At 36.9% G+C, this 26,285-nt stretch overlaps 1 protein-coding gene across 1 annotated transcript; it reads right to left on the bottom strand.

Annotated features, from left to right (window-relative positions):
• On the bottom strand, nt 1-20,570 carry DTHD1 (death domain containing 1). Its single transcript, XM_037398362.1, has 10 exons — nt 20,294-20,570; nt 16,514-17,318; nt 15,685-16,015; nt 14,819-14,998; nt 13,741-13,982; nt 11,594-11,758; nt 10,722-11,011; nt 9,184-9,428; nt 891-948; nt 1-290 (listed from the first exon to the last, which is right to left on the bottom strand). The coding sequence occupies exons 1-10, from the start codon at nt 20,568-20,570 to the stop codon at nt 1-3; spliced, it is 2,883 nt and encodes a 960-aa protein (XP_037254259.1).
• Nucleotides 20,571-26,285: the final 5,715 nt, after the last annotated feature.

The raw sequence follows: 26,285 nt of genomic DNA, 5'->3' as shown, positions 1-26,285 counted from the left end.
TCAAGTGAACACTTTATTTTGCCACTTAAACCTAAGTTCTTCTGAAAGATCACTTCTGCCACTCTTCCGCAAATAGTGAGACAGGAGCTGGTGTTTATCAGCTGACCTTGGAAGGGTCTTTTTCCAGCAGCAGAGCAGCTCATAGATCTGGTGTGTTAAATTATCAGGGCACTTCAGCCTAACAAGCTGAAGTACGCTCCGCCGAACAGGTAAGCACAAAGCAAGCAATGATGTATTATCTTCTGCAAGCTCTTCTGCAAGCCAATATAGCAAGTTGTCCCATATGGCCTCTGAAAGGTAAAAATAAATAGATTAAGAACATTATTCTTCTGCTATGTAATTCTTTCTTTTGCAAAGCTTTCTAAAGCTGAAGGTTTAGTGAGTGAACACCCCAACTAATTATGTTTTGTTGTTTGTTTGTTTGTTTGTTTTTTTAACTTTAATGGAAATACCATCTCTTCTTGTTTCTAATTCAATTTTTGGTAACTGCACCACAACATGAAGTCAATTAAGAACAGATTCAGCAATAATCTATAACTTTTGGAACTGCATGGGAAAAGCTAGCAATAAAATAAAAGGGTTTGGGCAATTCCTATAACTGATAAATCAGCTATACTGAAGCTTTCCAGTATGAACTGAATCCCCTTATACAGAAAATTATACGTTGTTCAAGCACCCCACCACCATATTATCTTTATTTGAATTTCCCAGTGAGCAGATCACTTTCTTTTTTCCTTGAATACCTTTTAACACATTAACTACTTTGGTTCTTGAATATGGCATTTAAAAATGTCAGTTACAGCTGAAACATATCTTGGCATTTAAAAAAAATAATAGCAAATATAACTATAATTTTTATTTATATTAATATTTTAGGTATGTGTTCTTACCTGGTGAATCAGAAGAAATTCTTTTTGTGCTTCTTGGACGGTTGATCAACTTTTCTTGCTATCAAAGATATTGTGTTGAGGAAAGCAAAATTACTAAATGAGTAAGGGATGAGGCATAGGATATGGGAGTGGATTGCAGTAAATCAGCATTTGAGATTGGCTCTTCCTACATAGCAGATTTGTGTCATTATTGAAAACCAATTAACACCATCAGCAGGCATAAATCAGTATACAGTTATTAAAATAATGAAACTAAGTCTGTTTATACCAAATGGATGTTTATTTAATCTTTTATTAAAATGCTTATAATTTATGCAATTTTACAAATGTTTGATCAGTAGCATTATGTCATGAGTGGTGTATAAATGTGAGCATACAGAAAATCTGTATGGAATCCTTGTATATGAAGTGGATTCTAATTTTGAATACTGCATTAACTTTGCCTTGCTGTCTCTGTGTTGTTACTATAATTGTGTGCATATTGTACTGTTTCAGGAAAAATGAGACTTTCTAGGTATACAGTAGTTTTTGTTAGGTCTAGAAATCTTACTGTTTATAGCCATAATTATTCATTTTACATATTTCAACTTTTAATTAAAAATCACTAAAGATCAGAATTCAAAAGACAAGCTCCATTAGAAAGTATAGAATTTTTCCTATTTCTTCCTCTAGGCACTGGATTATTAAATATAATAATCAATATAATATATGGATATATAATATAAATATTCAAAATACTTTGTCCTTTTTCCCTATGACTGAGAAAGAGAAAATTCTTGTGGGCTTTACTGTTGTTTCCTACTCCACATAGAATAAGAAATTACTTCCATAAGCACTGAGCACAAGAAGAGATTAATTTGACATTCAGCAACTCTTTTTGTTAAAAGTTGTAATTGTCCTCTTTTAGTGGCCATGTTACTTTCCTCATGCACATTCATGTTTATGGCTGTTTATGCACAGCTTTCTCTGTGAGGCTTGCTCCAGGTTTATTCACTGAGCTTCTGTTTTCCATTTATGAATTAAAAGCATGAAACTCTGACTGGATAAATTATTCTCCTTTTCCTGCTGGGCATAGTTTGCCAGAGCCTTGCTGAGCTTATCTTAAATAGTTTTATAACACAGACTTTATATATTGTTCAGTATTTGGAGTATTTCATATGTACTGAGCTACACATCCAAAAGATCGATATAATCATAACTGTTTCTTATTCATCTGTGAACTGAACACCTTTTCATCAGGCCTGCACATCTTGGTAGGGGGGCTCAGTGTGCACAGGACGCACACACACACTGCTTGGCAGTGCAGAACCATCCTGTGCTGTGCTCATCTTGAGAGCTGAATGTGCCTCGTCTTAAGTGCTTATGCAGCAATTCTGTCACTGGGCCCGCCCTAGTGTGAAGATAGCATAACACGGCTAAAAAAATCCCTCGAAATAAAGGGAATATAAAGCTTTTCCACAAGGGGGCATTATTTTCCTTCCAAGACAGATTTGTTTGGCTTCGTTTGATTATGCATTTATATTTAAATTTATATTCATTCATTAATGAGAATTTAGCTCCTCAAAGGTCTGTATGAGATTTTCAAAGTTATTCTAGATGAACTCTATTACCCATGCATTGACTTTAATCTGAACGACTTTATGGTACTTAATGCTAAAATAGTAGTAAAAAATGGTAAGAATTGAAAATGAGTATTGTCTAGAAATAGTGTAATAATATAAAATGCATTAGATCTAAAACATTAAATCGGCCTTGAAATATCAAATATCTCTGGTGAAGCACTAAATTCACCCATGGTTCAGCTGCACTGGCATGTGGTCCTACTGTTCTTGTTCACAGCAAAAGTAAAATACTCAGCAGTCAAAGCAGTTTTCTAGTCTGGAAGGTGCTTCAATTAGCTAAGTGACTGACTTTCTGAAGCAGAGGATCACATGTTATTTTGCTGTTAGACAGTCACTAGACATAAAGCTTCAGTAAAATAGTAATTTGATAATGCTTGTATGTATTACAACAATCTCTTTTTGCAAAGCATTCTGATTTCAGGCAGTAATACTGCGGTGCCCTGTCAAATGGACTTCTCAGACATGACCAGACTCTAGTAGCATATCAAACAGGACAGGCAGAAAAGGAGAAATGAACCTTTTAAACTCTTTAACGCAGTTTCATATCAATACAACTGCTTTGAAATCAGTAGAAATATTACTGATATGCACACACATACTTGACATCATAACCTAATTCACTGTATTTAACTTGTGTTGAAAATAACAGATTTGACCAGCCGGTGTTTTCCAATGCTAAGGAAATGAAAACTCCACAAATAGGAATCATTAGTGAAGATCAGCTTACTTCTGTACAAGTCATATTTAAACTAAAACCTGATGTGAAAGGTTACATACAATGTAAACAAACACTGCTTTGACCACTGTCAGAAATATATTTGTAAGAGAGTGGATAACGTGGACACGTACATATAAAAAGTGTCTATAATCTACATTGTTACTGTTTTCTCTCCACAATTCAAGGGAAATTTAGGTGGCAATTTTACAGAAAAAAGTGAAAATGTAGTCAGAATGGTTGCCTTAAAAAGATTCAATGTGTTTTGTCACAGCCAAAACCAGACATTGTGGATTCGTGGATGATGGTTCTAACTTTACCGGGGGGGGGGGGGGGGGGGGGGGGGCAGGGGGGAAGGCCAAAAAAGCACCAACAATTTCATTTCGCTAAGAAAATTTCTATTGTTACTGGCAACACTGAGTGTCTGACCTCGTGTATACTAAAACTAATCTGTTAACGTGGTTAAACTAAACTTAAGATATTTGTTAACTCAACAGCATAGTAGAAATATAAATAGTTGTTTCTGTTCTTGCCCTACATTTACTGCTGGTTTAGAGATTTTATTCCCATATGAAATGCTTCCCCCAGCATACTGGGAGCAACTGAGAAGTCCATCAACAATGCTACAACTTAGAGTCAACTATTAAGACATGAGCGTCTTACTGTGATGTAGAGGAATGCAGCTGGGTTAATTAGCATTGATAATATACAGCTGTGGGTTGGCTGATTTAGATAAGGTGCAACTGTGGCTGGTTCTGTTAAGTGGTTGAGAGCCAATGAAGAGAGAGCAGCTGAGGAAGAAGCAAAAGAAGAGAGAACACATGCCCTGGATGAGGTGGGATGAGAAGGCAGCAGAGGGACTAGCATGAAGAGTATGCTGGTATGAGATGGTAAAAGACCTTGTTGCAGTTGGCTAGTTTGGAGAGCGCAGTGACAATTGGTGCCCTGTGTGAGGTCCTTCAGATTATGAGACTGAGTGTAATGGGCAGTGACAGCAGTGAGGCTGTGCTGGGGGATGTTTGAAACAGTAATGGCAGTGACTCAATGTAGCGGAGACAGGTGGGGATAGCCTGTGATCCAGATCACGTTGGGATAGGTGGGAAGAGCCTGGGGATCTGGATCAGATACCTGGAAAGGTGAGCCTTTGGGGTTAAAAAGAAGAAAGCCTGACTGCTGTGGAGTTAAGAGACTGAGGGTAATGGGTGATAGTGGTGGAGTACGTGGCCAGACGTGGCAGTAGCCCACAGTGGTGGCGGGTCCAGAGCAGGTCTGGCCAGACAGTGGCGATGGCCGTGCCAGAGGAAGGCATGGGAGCAGTGCGGTGCAGCGTGCGGCTCCCACTGTTGCTGCTGTTGCTCAGCCTGGTGGTATTCTTGCCAGTGTTTATGTGCTCATTGAAGGTGTCTCCAGTTGAAGAAGAAATGGGCCACCACAAGGATGTTAAGAAGTTTTTCAGTACACAGAATGATGTGTTAGCACTGTATTCTAGATCTGCTGCTGCTGAAAGCTCACTCAGGTTACTGTCCAGTGTGACCCGAGAGGTGAAAGGACAAGGCACTATAAGTTCATCACAACCCCCCTCTGAAGAAAACAAAATCCCAGGTGCTAAGAAAGCAGATAAGAAGAAAGGTGATCAACCTGCAGAAGCTGAAAAGCCCAAGATAAAAGTGAAGAAGGAATTCAGGGACAAGTTGTCCAAACTGTACGAAAAGTTTATTTGTAAAAAGTTTGTGATGGTTGGTAAAAAACATGAGGTATGAAATATTAAAAAGAAAAAAAAAAAGGGGGGGGATTTGTAGAGGAGTTATAGAGGACTGTACGAAAAATTTATTTGTAAAAGGGTTGTAATGACTGTTAAAAACATAAGGTATGAAATCTTTAAAAAAAAAAAGAGGAAGTGTAGAGGAATGCAGCTGGGTTAATTAGCATTGATAATATACAACTGGGGGTTGGCTTCAGGGGTGGTGGGTTGGCCAATGTAGATAAGGTGCAGCTGTGGCTGGTTAAGTGGTTGGGAGCCAATGAAGAGAGAGCAGCCGAGGAAGAAGCAGAGGGAAAAAGAAGCAGAAGAAAAGAGAACACATGCCCTGGATGAGGCGAGATGAGGAGAAGGCAGCAGAGAGACTGATATGAAGAGTATGCTGGTATGACATGGTAAAAAACCTTGTTGCAGCTTGGTAGTTTGGAGAGTACTGTGACAACTGGAATTCTGCAAGCAGCTGTGTCGGTGTGCACAATACTATAAACAACCCAGAATTATCAATGAGTCAGATATGAATGCTAAAGTCATGTTTTGATATGCTTGAGAGATTTGTGCAGCTTAATCATTGTACTGTAGCAGTATACATGTGATAGAAACTAGCAAAATTGAAGGATCATCACTTGAGTGTGTGTCTATGCACGTGAATTTGGTCAGATGTATTTGGTGCTTTGGCAATATATATTAATAGCATCAGCATATGACTAACTATGGACAGTGCCAGTCTCTGTTCATGTTATATGAACACTAACACAAGACTTGTACTTTAATGAAGTGGTAAATAGAAGTTGTGTTTCACAGATGGCTAGTGCAGTTGTATAATTAGGGCAGTAAATGTCTCCCTAACTGTGTTTTCTCACCCAGTTTTAACTATTTCCTTCCATTTCTTTTATTCATTAGAAAGCTCACCTAAATGTGAAAATATATCTGATTCATGTATATTGACCAAATCGTGGATAGTAAAACCAGGATAAAAGTTACGTTGATTTTTATTGTCAGTGCTTTCATCACTGTTAATAATTTTAGAACATACAATAAGATACATTAAGTAATTAGAATTTCCATTTCATTGCTCTGTCATTAAATTGCATCTGAATCATTGTGTTTAATAGATGGTTCTGCCTTTCAGTCAATTTCTTTTCTAACTCAAACACATTTTTAACTGCTGCAAATATCCTGGGAAAATAAGTTCATGTTCTGATTATTTCTATGTGTAAAAAGTACGTTATTTTATATTACTGGTTGCACCTGCACTTACCAACATCATTGTTCTTATATCCTGATAAAGGGGATATAACAGTCCCTTTTTCAGTTTCTCTATAATATTAATATGTGCATATGATATTTCCACTTCTGTCAAAACTGCCTGAAGCATTATCAATGTACTGTCTCTCCACCTAGAACCACTATGTGCTTCTGATACCTTTCCTTCCCTTTCTTTCAAATCCTCTTTCTGAGTTCTGTGGCCACAACTGAAGAGTACAGTCATGATGTGAGCGCCTCATAGATATATGGCATAGTCTTGTTTTCGGTTTTGTTCTCTAATAATTTGGAAGTTTCTGCTTATATTTTTATTCTCTGCTGAATGCTCTGGAAGTTTTCAGAAAGCAACATAATTAAGATTTTTAATTTTTTTTGAGTGGTAATAGGTAATTTAGAGTCTATCAGTATAAAATCACTTATTGAACCTAAATTACCTAGTTTATTTTCTAGTTCAATATTCTGTGATTCTTCAGATAGCTTTAGTACTCTGATGACATTTCATAATGTCATCAGACATTTCACTTAATTATTCAAAAATTTCTGATGAATATGTTAAGTGTGGATCTGTGTAGGACTTTGCTAGTAACCATCTTCCCTTGGGAAAACCAGCTGCTTTTTCCTACTTTCTCTTATCTTTCAGCCAGCAAACAAGCCGAAAGAGAACATTTTTTTTTTTGTTTTTAAAATTTCTGTGAGTTTGTTCAGTATGGAATTCTTTACTTGGCTAGAAGAAGGTATGAAGAGCAAAAGAGTGAACAATGTTGTTATTTTGTGTTAATGAGTGTTACATATCATTAGATAGTAGTGTGGGTGAAATTCCCTTTTGCCTTGTGTATTTATATACCAATAGTAAGCTATGTTGTATTTAACTTACTAATTAGTCATGAAAGTCTAATAATCAGCGTCATTGCTGTTTTATAATTCTTCAAAAAGATTAAAATTGAACTAGCTAAATTATTAATGAATATTTCTTCTCTATTAAAACCCCCTTAATTTAGGTATTATCAATTTTAAATTATTACACTGCATGGAAGGAAGATAAATCATAAAGTAGGGTTCATCAACTATAGCAAAATATAACATTTTTTGTACTAAGATGACTTGCAACATAGGGGAAGATTTTATTTTGATGCTGTTCTTCATTCTATAGATTAGTATTTCAGTCCATGTTGGAAAATACAAATCACATCATGAAAAAGCTATCAACATGCAAATGTTTTCAAGCATTTTGATTGCTTTTTTTCCTAATATTTGCATTTAATGAAGATTGTGACTCCTTTGAAATGGACCTCCTAAAATATATTTACCAGAAGCAAAAGAAAAATAATTTGCAAGATGCTGTGGCACTTCTTTTCTGAAGTGGTACAATAATTCTGTCTCTCTAAGCAGACCTTTTGTGCATCAGACTTAGGTGCTCTATGCTTGAACTGGTTCAGATGAAAGTAGAGCCACTACTCAAAAAATAGATGTAAAGAAAATATTCCCAAAGGCTATCACTATTTGTTCCTAGGGTATGATTTAATTTCTAATTTACCAGCAATAATCATGTTATATAGCTCTTTCGTTTATTTCCATTTACATGAGTAGGCTGGGTGCTATTGTGTAGCCACATATAATATATATCCTCACACACTTATACAGACTTCCCAGACTTCAGGATCTGGGCCTCACTGAAAAAAGAGGGAACGTGGCCTCAAATTTAGTAGGAGAAAAGGGGTAGTCAGAAATTTATGTCCTGAAAAGTCTGAATAGAACTTTTAAGGACTAACATGTATAGTAATAGACCATATATACCAACCCAAATCTAAGACACTTGATAAGTACCTTTGTGGTTTAATACAAATGTAGTTCAATCATTTAAGTCTTATTCTTCTTATGAGTAAGATTAAATCAAGTGGAACAACAGGATGGAAGCTAGGCAGGTGGATGGAAGAGGACTAGCTGATGCCTAGGGTATGCTGCAGATTTTTTTATATATATTTTTTTAAATCATCTCACTGGACCTCAAGAGTTTGTATTTCCCTCTCTGTGAATACTGCACTTGGAATGCTCACCCTGTGGAAAAGCAAAGTGTTTGAAAGCATGTGATTTTTAAAAAAAAAAAACCTTACATTTTATACAGAGATTGTCACCGAAAGAAATATCCTCTTAAGATCTGCAGTTGTTACTTATTCTTAATTTTTAATTGGGAGAATGGAGATGAGAGAGAAATCAAGAGGTATGCTTATGAAATAAAAGACGTATTTGCAGGTGACAGCTTAATGAAGGGTGAAGTCAATTAAAATCAAAAAGAGAGAGATGCTACTCCTTGTCACTGGATATTTAGACCAAGAGTTACGGTACATATTTTGATATTAAAATGTATGTAAATTTGATAGCAGTAGTCTAGTGGCAGAATTCTGTACAACATAGGGGGCTGATACCTAGGCAACTTTGAAAAGATTACAAAGAGATTTCATTGCAGGAATATTAAAGATTAATTTATGCAGCAATGGCTTTCACCAGAGATGGAGATAAATGCCCATGTGGCTGTATTGTGGAGCCTTATCAGGCGTGATAGGAGAAAGAAAAGTTACATGAACCATCTAATGCTTTTACGTTTTGCAATTCTGCATTCCCAAGACAATGATACAGGAAATATACACCTTGTGAAACTTAAGTCATAATTTCTTAGGGCCATACTATTTAGGGAGAGCAAAAGGATGAAAAACTTCTGCTAAACATTTCTTTTCCATCTTCATGCTTGATGAGGGTCCCTCCCACCTGCTAAGAGAAATTCTGAGATGTTTGTACATTGCTGATGGACCAGAACTGCTCCATCAGAGATCCGTGTGTATCTGTAAGACCTAAATCATACCAAAATCCTCTTGCCTAATAAATATGTGGTAAGGGAAAAAGGAAAAGATCTCTAACATTATCAAGTGAGAAACCCACCTTTGGTAATGTTAGTGCTAATTTACACAGCGGAGATTGGTGTCGATATTCACCATATAGCAATGGCTGTTCCCATTTCTTTGTTATCATCTCTCTGGTAATTTTATAAAACACTGCTGTTCCTTTGTAATGAGGTGAACTGTGGTTACCGAATTCATCCACTTCTTTAATTTGGAGCTCCAGCCTGGGTTTTCTTTGTGAATGAAAAATTAGCCTGTAGACTTTTCCAAAATCTTTTCCATTCTCTGGAGTCCATAAAAAAAAATATAAAAAAATTACACAGTATTTAGATGTGTGCATTTAAAGCAATTCATTAGGGTCAGTCAAATAGTTATTCACATAATTCAGCTGTTCTTTATCACTGTTATTATTTTACATTGAACATCTGATGTTCAAACACTCCTGCCAGTCTGCTTCAGTAGTTCAAATGTCTTTATAATTTCATGATTTTTCTAAGCCCTTGAATTGTTGGCATAAGGAATAAGCAGTGAAGGCTGTGCTACAAGTTGAAAAGTAAGGAACACTGAAGGGAATGAAGTATGTAACACAGAGAAATAAAAATAAAATGGTGTTGCGAATAGAATTACAAGTATATGCTTTCTGGTTATTCAGGGTGGATATGTGTCTATCTGTAACGACAAAATTAATTGAGGCAGAGATTTACGTGCAACTTTAGGCATTGTAGTTCCGTTTTAATTGATACATCTATATATGCTACCTTTGCATATATGAGCAGGCATTCCTTGGGGGCTGGAGACTTCTCTTTTTGAAGAATAATCCTTTCTTTAGGGTAAATGAAATTTTCAGTTGGAGACTTTATGTAAAAAATGTTCAGAGACCCAAATACATACTTACATATTCTTTCCAAAACTGACAGAATAGTCTATACATAATTTGGGGTGAAAATGTTTTTGAGGCTTCTTACCTCTTTTCTCTTTAAGCAAATCCCTGAATGGCGGCACCCACTGCATGGAATTTTTGAGGCTGCTGATTGAAACAGCAGAACAACTCTATCATCACCTCAATTCATAGTGCAACTCGCAAAAAGAAACATTTTGCCCTGGATTTCAATGTTTGATCTTCCTCACCTTAAGTGAAATTACACAGATAAAATATCGGAGTGTTTCTTTTTTGTCTGGAATCTTTTTAATTGCTATCAAATGTTCTTTATGTTAAAAAGCCATTGATGGAAACCTGCCCTTTTGAAATAAGAGATAAAATATCAGCTGTTTCTGAGGACCAAGTTTCACAGAATGGCAGAGGTTGGAAGAGATCTCTGAAGATCATCTTGTTGAACCCCCTTGTTCAAAGCAGGGTCACCTAAAGCAGGTTGCTCGGGATCTTGTTAAACTAGTACATTTTATTTTTCAGTTGTAGCAGTTTCCCATGTAGTTCTATGCGCTTAATTACAAGAAATAAAACACTGAAATAACTAAATGTGCTGTGATCAACCACAATCTACTTACGCTCCCATACAGTATTTCTGAATAGCTGAGGTAATTGTTAGTGTTCACCCCCATGCATGAATTATTGCTTACCTGAAGCAAAAATATTTCCTCTAAATCTAAAATGAACCTGCTCTCCTTCTCTTAATGGGAACTGCTGCGTAGGTTCTGGGGGACCAAAGTAGCCCCCTTCATGGAGTTTTTGAAGTTCACCGGCCAGTTCTTTGGATGCAGATAGCAAAACTACTATTTTGTATGGGTTTTCTCTTTTCCGATACAGTATCACATTAGCCATTGTGCTACAAAGACCTTTTTCTAGAGCCTGAGCAAAGAGGAGAAGATATGTGTTTTCCAAGAGGAGCGAAAGGCGAATGACCACAAAGCTGTATTAAAGAAAATAAAAAAGCAAGAAAATAAATAGCTCTATCTGAAATAATTTTATCAACTGCTAACAGTTTATTATGCAAAATAATACCGGGCTCAGTGTCCAACAGACCTTTTGCTACCTCCTTTTTATTCTCATTTCCAAGATATGAAAGGATGGAAATTTGCCTGTTTCTGTAATGTAGAGTATATTGACTCTCTACCAATTAATTCAAATAACATGAATTTTAGATGAAAGTAAAGGAATATTTCCTAATAAGTTCCAAAAAATATTATGGTTTTGTAGTTAGAGAGCTAAATCACATTTTCAAAGTAAGATTAATATCTGCATATCCTCTTTCAGGTTTGGTATATATTACATTGTGTACAGTCTATAGGAAAAGATATTTAAACAAATTTATATTTTCTGTAGTTAAGAGTAATAACTAAATGAACTTATACTGCAAAGTGGAAGAAAGAGATGCTGGCAAGCTAATAATTAATAGTGGATGATGTCTTAACTCTACTGATTTCCATTGATCCATATTCTTGGAAGTAAATATTTTAGTAAATAGAATTGTATTAAATTATTTATACGTTACCTTTCTAAATGCTCATTTAGTTCAAATGATACCAGCCCATTCCGTGCATTCTGGACAATAACATCATCGAACACCTTCCACCCCTCTTCTTTGTTTCTGTGACCTAATAATTTCAAAGTATCACTGGGATTCTCCCCATTTTTTCTCACAGAAGCACCCACAGCCCTGGAAAGCCAAGGAATTACAGGAAAAAATATAATGAAAAATAGATCCTGCAGAAGGAGTTAACTTTTATTTGTAGCTCTGCTTTCCCTTCTGCTTTTCTTGATGACTACGTGTGTTTTTCCCACCTTGCTGAAAAATCTGCATCTGGAACTGTAAAGTGATGCAATTGCTAAGAGTGATCTGCCTCTGCCCCACAACTCCCCAATCCTCTACAAAGAGGGAAGAAAGGAAAAAAGACAGGTTTCTTTCTAAATGAATCTAGCTTAATCTATTATGTACGGTAATTATTATGGATTGGTTTTGAGCCATTCATCAAGATTTAGATTCTTTAGAAGTAGGTATTGGGGAGGAAGAACACCAACCCACCTTTTCTTCCAGAAGTAAATATTGTTCAATGATCCCAAAGGATTTTAGAAAATAAGACGTGACTGCTATCCACTATATCTTTCAAGAGAGAAAATAAAAGAAACTTCTCTTCAAATCAGGTGATTACTTTGATATCACACTCAGAATCAAGCAACTATGGCATGACATTCTCTGGCTAATTTATCCTAATAAATGAAACGTGAAGTGCTTTTTTACAGAAGTCCATAGCTCTTACACACACCTCGGGTTTTTTTTAAAACTGGATGTGAATAACCCATTCACCTCAAGCATACACCCTATGTACAATCAAAAAATGAAAATACTTCAGACAGGACAGCCTAAGCTTTTCTCAAGCATACAGCATCAGCCTATGCACAGAGGAAAATATTGACATCATTTCTAAGGAATTTGTATAGAAATAAGCAATAGAGTGATGGTCTTTTCATGAATGTGCTTTGATTGTGAGTCTGAAGTGCCTTTTAGACTGGCATTAAGAACAGACAGATGCTGCAAGGGTGCTGCCACGCTATTAAATGCTTCTGGTGCAGGAGATGAAATCTGAATCTCCTATAGACTAACGTGGGCAACCTTCCCAAACCTGAAGTTTGTGATTAAGATGGATGTCTAGTCTAAGAGACCAGCCTGAGCGTGGAGCTCTTAAAAGCATAATCTGAGAAGTTTTTCAGAAATGGAAGGCTAGAACATTGTCTGCCTTCTCCATCTGTACCGTGCTTATTTCCAAAAAAATCATAATCTTGGCATATAGATGAATTTTGAAAAAGATAAATGTTTAGCACAGTAGGATTAAGCTAAGTCTTTAATGATGTAAAGCAGAGGCACCACAGAGCTAGTCCCTACCAAGAAATCCCACTAAGCCTCCCTGAACCTGGAGTTGCCCATGGTAGCAGAACTGGAATGACAACAATCAAATGGTAAGTTCAGATCATTGTTTTTCCTGCACGAGATGGTAAAAATATCTTTAATTTTGCTGACTTTCAAAACAAATGAGGTCAGCTTTGGCCTTTTTTTCCACCAAAATTTTTAGAAGTCCCCATGTTTTAACGCTTTTAAAAACAAAAGGCCTAAGATTTAGAAACTTTGTAGTGAGTGCTTTGGGAAAATCTGGGACTTTATCTAATGCAGCACTTACCACAAAACTGACCTACTCCAAACCATTGTGCCATACGTTTTGATTCAGGTAGCCATTAGAATGTGTAGAAGTAGAGATCAGAAAATTCAAAGGCCAGGGTAGCCAAACCACCGACTTGTAAAATGATCACAGCAGCTTTGAGACATGATTATTCTCTGTGTTCAGTGTTTGGTTCTGGTGAAAGTGGCCGAATGTTTCTTGCTGAAGAAAATACAGGCATTTTTCATCCTGGCTTCTGCTAGAAATATAGTGGTCAGCATATTTGAAGATTATACATCAAATGCTATGTGAATTTCTTGGTGAAGCTGTAGCATGAGAATTGTGCAGATTTGCTCTAACACTGTTTCTTAAGTATAGCAGACTATTAAGGAACTAATGTATTTTTAATACAAAAAAAATTTAATCAGAAGTTGGTAAAATTAATTAATTTTGATGTTTTGAAAATTTGTAGTGAAATTGTTCTTACCGAGGATGGCATACTGTAGCAACCCGTTTTACTGTGGCACTAATGGCTCTTGCATGTTCTGTCTCATCTTGCCTCTTTTTTTCTGGGTTTGGAGGACAGGGTAGAGTAATAGTGACAGATCTGTTGAACGGTTGGGCTGAAGGATGCTGGACATAAACCAGTGCACTAGTGGATACCACTGAGTGGTACATATCGTATCTTGCTTTCAATGCTGAAACCAATGATGGTTCAACTGGCTGAATCTAAATATGGAAAGCAATTGTTCAATAGTTTTTAAATTAATAAATCTTTTCATACATGCTTGTTCTTTTACAACTTGATTTCTCTTTTGGAATTGGATCAGACTATCACAGAAGCATTAAGCCCCTCTCTGTAACCCAAGGAACAACCCTACAAAAGTATCAACACTTTATACAATGCATAACCAAGTGCTTTAGAGTCATCAAAAACTGGAACCTTTGCTGACTTAAAAATTTTGATTGTTTTGTTCCTGCTTGGAGTTCAAGTTTTGAAACTCCTGGGCTTCCTCAGATTTTGATAATTTTCTAAGATTTTTTGAATCTGTATTTTTTTTCACTGTTAATTTTACCTTCTCCGTACCTTAGAATCGATGTTTTTGTGGAGTAAGGGAGAAACACAGTATAACTGAAGAAAATTTTGAAATTATTCTCAGCCTAAGATTAAGAGGTGACAAAACCTTCTGTTGTACTGCCTAGTACCAATAATGAAGGTCAGGTGAGAAAAATTGCTCCATTAGCTTGAACACTGGGCCAAGCAGTTGAAGTCTGGCGTTGATGCTTATGTCATTATTGAAAACAACTATATTTTCTGAAGTGTATCAAAGAAAGGTAGGTGGTTTTTCTTTTGAGGTAGAGATGTTGTTGACTACTGATGATATTATGTGGTTTAAACAAAGTTGGCAGGAAACCATTTGCTGTGTGTACAGGATGTGGAGCTGCAACCACTTTTCATAGACTGAATAATGGAACAGGTTGCCCTTTAACATTATTGGCATTCTTGCTTCAGAACTGATCAGATAACAGACTTATAGAACAAGTATTGCATATTTCAAGCTCACCTTTAACTGCATGGGTGCTGGAGAACTGAATGTTTCTGGATGGTAACAGAAAGAGATTCTACAATCCATGCTCAGCTTTTTTGAAAGTCCTACCTTTGGAACAGTAAATGTTTCTTTCTTTAAGCATGACAACACAGAAAAAACACCCAGCTGATAAATTTTCACTTCCGCAAATGTTTCCTGTGTAAAGTAAATGTGGAGTTAGAGTACACTGGAGGAAAAGGAAGCTGTGTTCCACAGCAGATAAACATTTTGAGAAGACAACAGTATTCACAGAGTAAGGTGTGAAATGAAAATAAACTGAATATTATTGCCACTTGGGTGCCCAGGTATCTGATGATCTCTAGTTATCATATGATGTCATTAATATTCCAGGGTATGACTGGGATAAAATGAAACAAGCTCGTAAACTGGGTGATGAATCTGTCCCAATGCAATTCTGCATTTGAAAAAAGAACCATCCTATGTTTCTTTGAGATGGAGTTTGGACTCATACATGCAGAATTTTGTTACTTCCCTGTGATCTGAATGCAAAATAATTCCCCTTAAGTTTTTACTTTTAACAAATACTGAATCATATTATACTTGATTGAAAAAGTCATGAACCATTACTCAGTCATTAGTATTGTGGGATTAAGAACTAGCCTTAACATTACAAGTGAAAAAAAAAAAAAAAAAAAGACCTTGTTAAATACTAGGTTTCAAAGATAATTAGTTCTTGAGAAACTAGGAACAAAAGCTCAGTTTAACCCCACGTAGTGGGCAATATGGCTTAATAATGACAACTTCACTTGTCTAACTCCACAGAGGCTTAAATGGGAACCTGGAATGATGTTTTTACAATGTGTAGATGAGAGGTTACCAACCTTATGTTTTCCTTGGTATCCCTCCAAAGAAATAGGAGTTAAGTAGTGTGATTGAAAGTTCACATCAGTCAACTTCACCATAATCTCCCGATAACTTCCTCTGAAGCATGAAGTAAATGGGATTGCAATGTTGATAGGGAAAGGGATTGTTTTCTCATAATCAGAGCATTCAATACTGATGACATTGCTGACCAGCTCCTCAGAATCATCCACCACCAAGGAACTAGTGTCATTGACTATCTTACACTTCAGATTCTCCAGAGCAGTTGATGGGGCTTTAATAAAACAAGCTACTTCACATTTACTTTTACCACTCTCTTCCACTAGAAATCTGCAGAAGAAGAATATAAAATATTATTCTTTGTATTTTGGGTGGGGTGGCATCTTGTATTTTTAATTAAATAATTTACTATAGCGATGTGCTACACTAGCATAAGCATATCATTCATAAAAATATATGTTTATGAATAGATGGGAAAATCATGAAAATGCTTATGTTGAGCTTGTTTCAGAACAGCTTACAAATTATTATAAAACTGACTAATTGGGGTAATTTCCTACTGATTTCCAACTGTTTGGGAGTTACTGACTTTACTGGGTGTGACTCAGTCCCTCACTGTCAAAAAAAATGCAATCAAATAGAAAGTTACAGTTTACTTTAGACCAAATGGAAGATCTTCATTGCATGCTTAAGTTGTAAACTGCTATCAAGTGCATGACCAGCAGCTGTTCAATACATGCATATTGAGTTTCTGGGCCGCAGATGTTGGTAAGTGTGCTAATAAGCAATATTTATGTACATCTGTTTCTGAAAAGAATACATGCTTACTCTTTGCTCATCCAGTGCCTAGATTTCTGTACTTCTGAATCATTCATAGAAAGATTCACAGCAGTAAGATCACATGTTTGTTCTGAAGCTGTGAAGGTAATTAGGTCATTCCTAATAATCTCATGATTTGTTTCCATTTTACTGTCTTCCATTTGCTTTGTGAGTCTACGTTCTTCACTTTTGACCTGTTCTGAAGAGTCTTTGACTACTGAATTTTTTTCCTGTTCAAGAAGTTTTGTGACAGCCCTGTCATAAATGTCTTCCGCTGTCCCAGATAGAATGCCTTCCCCACTGCTCGTATGAGCATCTTGAAAAGTTGATTCTGGCGACTTTTCAGTAACAGAGCTACCTCCATGACGTTTATCCTTTCCACTGCACTCTTTTTTCTCTGTAACAGAGCTCATTAGTAGTCTGTGTTCACTGTGTTCTTTTTTCATTGGAGGTTCGCTGCCAATGTCCTGTTCTTGAGCAGATATATTTTCAACTAATGATGCAACAATGTCTTTTACCACTGTTACAGTTTCACTTGGCTGGATTTGATTAATATTTTGATTTTCCATCTTGTTCAAGGAAGGAGTTCTTTGGCATTGCTGACTGGGACTAGAAGATGTTTGCACAGAGTCTGTTGCTTCTCCTTCAGAACAATGCACTGTTTCTCTAGAAGCATTTTGAGCAGTCTGGATCTGAGAATCATCTTCTCTGCAGTGAGCAGCATAAAGTTTATTTTCTGCCACTTGAAGATGTGAGACTGTATTGATCAAATAAGCCTTCACTTCATGCAGATAATCTACAGTTCCATTGTACTCTAAGGCAAAAAAATAGGTAAACAATTGAATTTTGCTAAGAAAGCTAGCCAAAAATGTGAAAGCTCTTACACACGTACCTAATGAATTCTGCCTAATTCTGTAGTGCAATTCAATACATGAAGCACAATTTATTTCCTGGCTTTCATTTAGTGTTTTTGCATTTATTGCTATTCAATTTGAGTCAATTTCTGAAGAACTGCATTGAATGACAAGTATTTTTGTGTCCTTGTCCAAGTACAACTGTGTATTTGTCAAAGTACTATTGTGGCAACTTTAATGACCACCTTTCTAATGATCAGACACCAGCTAAATGCTTAATGACAATCCATCTAAAGCATGAAATTTGGACATAATAGTCAAATCCATTTAGGAAGAGCTTAAAAATTAAACAATAATTATATATATTTCCTAAAATTGAATGCTACAAGATTCTAACACATGGATGTCTTAACAAAGCTGTCATGCATGGGCTCAATATTAAACATGCTCAGCAGCTTTGAATTTTTGCTACAGAGAATTGAGGATAATATCAAAACACCAGCACATATATAATACTGAAGTTCAGCAGTTTGTATCTGTACCTATTATAGGAATGGTGGAAGTTGCTTGCGCATATAACTGAAAACACTTGGTGAAGAATGATGCACAAAAAGCACACAATCACTATGTGCCATTCATGTAAGGTTTTATCTTTAACCTATTTTGTGATCCCTCGTTTTTTTTTATCTAACACCTTTCTTAGGAATCCTTCCAGATACTACCTTCAAGGATTTCAGATGCATCACTTTCAGCTCTCCCCTCACCATACACTGTCAATCTCTGAAACTGGACCCATGTCTTCATTAGTTATGTATATTTCAAACCCCTTGGAAAATTGCTTTTTTATTTCTGTTTGCTGCATGAGATCCAGGAAAGCTTTGTTTTGCAGGCTAAATCCAGTGAGGGTCAGTAGAAATAAGAAAATGGCACAGAAGGAAAACACAGTATACTGTTTCATCAATGTGTCATGTTATACGATCTGGACAGGCCCTTCACTTTTATCCCTATTTGCAACTGATTAATCTAAACCTACAAAGAGTACAGTTCAGAATAAAGGTTGGTGTGGGTTTTTTGGTTGAATTTAGTCTAAAAATTATTCCTTTGTAATGATTTCCCAGTTCCCAAATGGCTTGTTATTGGATTTTGACTACATTTGTGGGGGGAGCAATCACATTTTTAAAATATTTTTCCACTGGTAGTTCAAAAAACAACGTAAGTTTATTCTAAGGTACTGCTGTTTTGCCAGGGACACTTTTGCAATAGTGAGAAGAACTTCTAAATAGCTTAACAAGACTGAGAAATATGAAACAAAAGGACTGGAAATGACATAGGTTCATTTGCATAAGAGGTTGTAAAAGACCACTTCCCAGCTTCACTATAAAGCAAAGTTCAAGCTTCGGCAAAACTACCAAAATTAACCTGTTTCCTCCCTGAATTTTGCATTCTCTGAAAAAAAAACCGAAACAAAAAAAACCAACCCAAACCCAATCATACAGCTCTTTAAGCTTCCCTAAAATCGAATTTGAAGATAATGGGGTCATTCAGAACAATGGCCTTTTCCTGCACTGTGAATGTGACTTTTCTAATACTGCAGTGCTTAAAGCCAAGCAAAGACATGGCCTTGTAACTTCACACTACCCAAGGAAAGACACTTTTTGCATTCTGTTACAAGGTTAACCTCAAAATAAGCCTTCTTTTAAGTTACCACCACCACCACCATCTCTTTTCTAACACTTTGCTTTCTGTACTAAGATGGCAGCAGTCCTTATCACTTTTATTGTCATCTTTTTAACGTTGTTACTTGTAGAGGCCTGTAGACTCGATATGGGTCTGCTGGCAGGGTGCTGGCACAGGGGGCTGCAGGGGCAGGCTCCGTGGTGCATGCCCACGCTGCACACAGCTGGTTCCAGCCAGCTCCGCAATGGTCCTACTGCCTGCAGGACTGACTTGAGCCTGTCAGCAAAGCTGGTGCTGCCTCTGTGAGCAGATACTTAAGAAAGGGCAAGAATACTGAAGAACAGTGAGGACTGAGGAAAAAAAGTGCGAGAAACAGCCCTGTGAACACCCAAAGTCAGAGGAGAAGAAAGGGGAGGTGCTCCAGGCATGGAGCAGAGGTTCCCTTGCAGCCCACGGAGACCAGGCTGGAGCAGGTATCTGCTTTGCAGCCTGTGGAGACCCTCACTGGAGCAGGCAGGCATTCCCTGAAGGAACTGCAGCTCGTGGAGAGCCCAGCTTTTCCTGACAGGACCTGTGGGAAGGATCCACAGTGCTGCATGAAACAGTGTGAGGAGTGAGTGGCAGAGCAGAGCTGTTAGGGATTGATTGACTGCTGCCCCATTTCCCTGCTAGAGGAGGTAGGAACGAAGGAACAAAGGTGAGCCTGGAAAAAAAGGAGGGGTGGGGGAAAGGTGGGGTTTGAATTTTTTCCCTTTGTTTTTTACTATCCAGATCTATTTCAATTGGAAAGAAATGAAATTATTTTTTTTCCCCTAAGTCAAGTCTATTTTGTCCATGATGGTAATGGTAAGTGATTTTCCTGTATTTATATTGACCCATGAGGTTTCCCATCTTATTTTCTCCACCTGTCCTGTTGAGGAAGGGGAGTAAGTTGCTGGGTGGGCATCTAGTGTCTAGCCAAGATAAACCCACTGAAGTATAATATACATAAAACTTTGAAAAAAATCCTTTTCGTTAATTTTATTTTATATATATTTTTTTCCTCACATCATGAGAATTATGAGTCTCATATTGAACCTTATGTAACAGACTAAAAAACAGTGTGATATTCTCAAAATATGAATTTGGTTTAACAAATTACCAAGTACTGAAATACTAAAAAATCAAAAGTAAGGTCCCCCAGTATCATCACACAGTAGAACTTAGCATCCAGTATACCCAGTCCATTCTGCTTACAGGTAAGTCCCTCCATACTTGCCTGGACTTGCAGTCAATTCCTTGTATTTGTCGTGCAAAGCACTCAGCAACTGCCAGGTGTCTTGAATACTTGCCGTAACATTCTCCAGATGCTGGCTGAGAGATCTGCTCAGCTGTTTTGTTAAAGACATCAGTCTAAGTGTGTACTCCATGATACCCTCATTATCCAGATCACTTTTCAGAAGCACATCTCTCACTAGCGAGTTCAGTTGCCAATTTTTTTCCAGGAGCTGGCCTGATTTGTCTGCAGTTGTAATCTTACCTTCAGCCATTTCCATGCTATGTTCAGAATATACTACTATAATTTCTTTTCTGCTCAAATACTTCCACACAGTGTTGTCCTTGGTAAAGACTACTACACCATTTAGTTTTTGTAGCCAAAGAGCATTTTAAAAAGTACTGTATTCCATACACTGACAAATCAAAGTCTAGCCCAGAAACTCTGAGTTGATGTTGACTATTAAAAAGTTACTAGGTGACAGAGAGGAGTGGCTGTCCTGTAACTACAGGCAAGGATTGCCAAGAGATGCCTCTGCACACCATGTACCTTTAAGGGAGGTTATGTAAACCTGTTGCGTTGCAGTGACTTAGGAGCTCTGAGCTTCACTTCAGTGGCTGTAAATGATCAGCACCCATGAACTCAAGCTTAATTGTGAATTCATAATTACATAGTCACCAACAATGAGGAAATGGTTTCACTGCAAGCTAACATTAAATGCTGTAGGTCACTTGATGCCGTTTTCTGACAACCGTATTTCATTTCTTGTAAAGATATGTGAAATAGGTGGGACAGGTCCAAGATGCTGTGCAGTCTAGGTGATGTACTTGAGCTATACGTAGGTTTCAGCAAGACAAGAATTGACAAATGTAATTCTGTGATTAGCAAAAATAGTTATTAGTAATAGACATCTGAGGAAACTTGCAGTGTTTTCCAGGGTGTGTTTATATAATGGGAAGAAACTTAAACAAAAAATAGTAACAGCTAAAACTTCAAATACCTAATGACTGAAATTTTGTTTGATGTTTTGGAAATTGAAAAGCAAACATGAGAAAAACATAAGCTTACTACATTTAACTGTGGCATCAAGAATTGACTATATGTGGTTCACAGGCAAAAAGCACTGTGCTCAGGAGTAGCCCTGTGAAAACAGCGCTGCTTTCGCAAGGGCTCACAGCTATGTTCTCCTGGAGGCAGCTTGGGAGGAAGCAGGGCCAGTGCCTGACAGGGCTCCTGTGCTGTTCTTGTCTTCAGAGGGTGGCATTTGAGTGCTGATACCTCAGTGATATTATCTGTGATGATTTGCATTTCACCCAGCAAGTTCAGGGAAAAAAGTCTCAATACAACAGCGATGAAAACAAGTGGGGGAACATCACTGATATTCTCTTTGCACTGTGCCATGCTAGCAGGGGAAGACAGGCCTGCAACCCTCATCAGCAGAGTTCAGTACTGGGCTAAATCTGAAGTGTCACATACAGCAAAATATTTTATAGTTTAAGAAATGTACAACACAAATCGTTGGTACAGTGGCTTTCCTACTAAATATTCCTTTTTATGACCCATTATAACTATAATTAATGCAGCTTTAAATAGCAATTAAAATGGCACTGTGATACAAAAGCACACTGAAAATTGCATCTAAGCTTTGCAAGAATTAATAAGGTAATGTCAGCAGAGTGCTTTGAAGATGTAAAGCACTGTATAAATGTTAAAATAACAATGAAAGAGATAAAGTGTCTTTAATCAAACGTACGAGCTGAAACCAGCTGTAATTATTAAATTCAAAAGGAAAGTTCCTTTTGACTCATTACAGTTTGCATGACCACAAAGGAAGTGTACTGCACAGCTAACACAAAAAGATGTGTGAATCATTAACCTATTTACCAGTTCTGATGGTCCAGCATCTCCACATTTTCCCAAATTATTCCTAGTAAAAAAGGATGTCTGAAAAGAACATATACTTTCATGTACAGAAAGTAAAAAAGTCATCTTCCTACCCAAAATTTTTGGGATGCATAAGTGAAAAAAAAAAAGATAAGATAGGCAAAAAGGCATTATTATATATACACTGTATAGTATTGCATAGACTAGCTTCTTGATTTGAATCCATATTGTTCCCCTAACCATAGTATAGCTGGATTTATCAGCTATGGATCTTTGTCAGTGTATGTATTTGCTTAGATTACTGCAGACTAAATCAATCAGTGATGAGCAGATGTGAGTTATGAAAAAAGATATTAGTTTGAATAAAGGTAAAAGAAGATCTGATTTTTAAGAAGTAACTTTTGTGTATGTGAAATAGATAGTAATAAATGGACCTGTTATCAGAATATGCTGTTCATTGAATGTTGTAGAACTTATGAGAAGCTACTTGTGGTTTAACCCCAGCAGCCAAACAAGCATCCGTTACACAGTGGGATTGGGGGAGAATTGGAAAAGTGAGAAAACTCATGGGCTGAAATAAAGACAGTTTAAAAGGTAAAGCAAAACCCATGCATGCAAGCAAAGCAAAACAAGGAATTCATTCACCACTCCCCATGGGCAGGCAGGTGTTCAGCCATCTCCAGGGAGGCAGGGTTCCAGCACACATAACAGTTACTCGGGAAGACAAAATGCTCTAACTCTGAACATCCTCCCCTTCCTTCTTCTTCCCCCAGCTTTATATGTTGAGCATGATGCCATATGATATGGAATATCCCTTTGGTCAGCTGGAATCAGCTGTCCTAGCTGTGCCCCCTCCCAACAGCCCCCCCCCAAGCAGCTCGCTGCTGGTGGGGGATGAGGGGCAGAAAAAGCATCGGCTCTGTGTCAGTGCTGCTCAGCAGTAACGAAAACACCCCTGTGTTATCAGCACTGCTTTCAGCACAATCCAAGACATACCCTACGCTAGCTACTGTGAAGAAAATTAACTCTATCCCAGACAAAACCAGGACAGTACTACAATATACTGTTATAAACACAGTTTTAGAAAATATGACAAGAACTGCTCTATACTAATGTTCTTTGCCATAAGCAAACTGTTTTGTTTGGTTTGGTTTGGTTTTGTTGGGATTTTTTTTAAAAGTTATTTATCTAGCTCCTGCTTCAGCTAATACATGCTAACTGTATAAATTCTCTATGCATATTCAAAATCAGGCATTAGTTTCAAAAATACATGTCTAAAACATTCAGTAGGAGAAGAAAAACTGTTCTGACTTTTTAATGGGTAGTTGAAACTATTTCAAGCCTTAGAGATAAAAAAGTTTATATTGGTCTTATCTGTAAAAGTGAGTGAAAATGCAAAAAACCAAGCATTGTAAAACTGTGAAGTACTACATGGTATAAAGGTCTGCAATTATAGTGTGGTCTGTATGAGAATTTATTATAGAGGTAATTAGGTAAGCTGCATTCTTACTGAAACAGTTACTACACAAGTGCTGCTGTTGGGAGACATTTGAATTATGAACACATGATGATATCTCAGACCTTGTGACACAAAATGAGGCAGTAATGGCCACTCAAATTACAGTTGACTCTTCCAGCTTTTTTACTCTTTACTGGTAGTAAAGAGAATGTATATTTAGGTTGTCTGATGATCAACAGTTGAAGGCCTTTACGTTCAGCTATTCATATAGCAAAAACATAGCTTTTGTTAAACAAAGATAGGTCCCACACTATTTTAATTTCAGTCCCAGCACTGGGCTATGAAAACCTGCGATTTATGATATTTTGCTACTAATTTCTCCTTACTGGAAGAATAGTGATAAATTATGTAGAGTGGAATTTCTTAATCTTTGATGCTGTTTAGTGGATAGTCTTATGATTTAAGTCTTTGAGAACAATCAGACATTTTTTACTTGATGCAGGTTCTTGCCCAGAGAGATCCAATCGTAGCAGTAGCTTTCAGGGCCCTGCATGCACCCATGGGCCTTCATGGCTCAGACCAGCCTCCCCGGGTGAGTGCGGGTGACTAGCTGGGCCATGTTTGAAGCTTGCTGAACAATGCAGATTGTAAAAGTAAATGTTGCTGAAATTAGTAAAATACAAGCAGAAAACATGAAGGGGAAAGAAAGTAGAGAATGTAAGTAATTCAGAAATATTACAGAAAAGTTACTGTATATTCTCAGAAAATACACTCTATACTGTATTAATATATAACTTTCAGTACACTGAAGAAAATAAAACACTGTAATAGATCACATACATGAAAGAGGAAGTCCTTTCAATGCAATATGGTAATGAACCTAGTACAAAGGTTATGTAAATAGAATTTATATCATACAGCTAATGCTGGAGTTTTACAACCACTTTAAGCTCATACTTTTGTTAAGTTATATTCATCCTGGATTTGTTATCTGAGATGGTTTACTATGCAGCACACCAGCTACAAAGAGGAGGTTGAGACAGTAGAAATAATCAGACTTGTTAAGGACAATATTACTCCATTCTCCAGCAGAGTCAACTTTAACAGTGAACTTTAACAGTGAAACTATAGCTAGATCTTTCAGCTTTTACAACAAAATCCTGAGCAAAAGAAAAAAAAAACCACACACACACATAGATGCAAATAAAACCAGTTCTGGGATATTGTATCAGAAGAAACTCACAGATTTGGCCACTGCGGATCCCCAGCCTGACTGGAAATCCCTGTCTGAAATGTATCCTTTAACAGAGAAAGAATCAGGCTCATAGTGGTAAAATGAAGACATAAGCTATTATGTTTACCATTAAAGATGGATACCAGATAATTAGCTTTACAATAACAGACTAACAGGATAAAATGAGACATGGGTGTCCTACAACCTGATTGGCAAAATAGGGCCCTATGCCTGGGTAGGTAATATAATGTACAGAGAGGAAAATAAAAATAATTAAGAGACAATGTGTAAGAAAAAGAAATGCAAGAACAATTATGATAGATGTAAAATTGTAACTAGGATGTATCTTTTCCAGTCTTGGGTTGCTTAATTTATTTATTTATTTTGTGTAAAAGAACTAATAACAAAAGAGCTGTGTACTCATACTCAAAGCTTAGTTCTGCATTGAGCTTTGCCTTTCTGAAGAGTGATTCTACTCTTCAGGAAAGCTATATAAGAAAAAAAAAAGAAAAAAAACCAAAGTGGGAAATCGGCTCTGTGCTTGATTTTGTTTTAAAGCAATTCCTATTCCCAAGTTACTTTCACTTTTAACTATATTCTGTAACTATTCAAAAAGTCCTTAAGGGTTTTCATGTTTGTATTAAATAGTGGCCTTAGATGTAGGAGAAACGAAATACCAAATTTAGATAAATAGGGATCAAAGTATGCATTTAAATTATGTTACTATTTAGCAGATGTACCTGTTCTTTTCAGAGTACCTTAACACTGTTGCAAGGCTGGTAACAAAGGGAGTGGACTTTGGTCTGCCAGGAAAGGAGATTAGACTGTATGATGCAGGCCCAGTAAGTTTTATCTTTATACTTTGTGTATAATGCAAAGTTCAGTATGTGCCAATGAATGCATTTTGATGCATCTGGTGATCTTTTCATATTTGAAAATATGTGTAATGTTTTTTCTTCCTGTCTCTGGTATTCTAAGGGCCAAGTGAGAAAATAACAATAGTACAAGAAAAACAAAGAAAGTGCTATAGGTATACTGTGCCATAGAAATTGTATTATATACTCATGTGAATGGTTCATTTAGCGCTCTACCATAGTGACCAGTGCTGAATGTTTTGAAGAAAGACATAATCCCTTTGAAATATATGATTATGAAATAATATGGTTAGAAAAGGTATATCTCTCCTAGTGTAGTCACAGTACTTGACACTAAGACATCTTAAGTACGAATCAGTGTGCATGAACCTCATATTAGGAAAGACAAAGCTCCAGAGTGTAGGGGAGAACAAAGTCTGAGCCTGCACTAAAGCCCAGTGTGGGGCCACCTATGTACCTATATTCACTTAAATGCAGCACGGTGATCTTGGCCTGAATTTGCCATTATATTTATGTTAGCTTCTGTGGAGCTTTCAGATAACA

Source organism: Falco rusticolus, chromosome 1 (assembly GCF_015220075.1).
Source record: "Falco rusticolus isolate bFalRus1 chromosome 1, bFalRus1.pri, whole genome shotgun sequence".
NCBI lineage: Eukaryota > Metazoa > Chordata > Aves > Falconiformes > Falconidae > Falco > Falco rusticolus.
The sequence above is the reverse complement of the archived record's forward strand: the minus strand, read 5'-3'. Positions and strand labels throughout refer to the sequence as shown.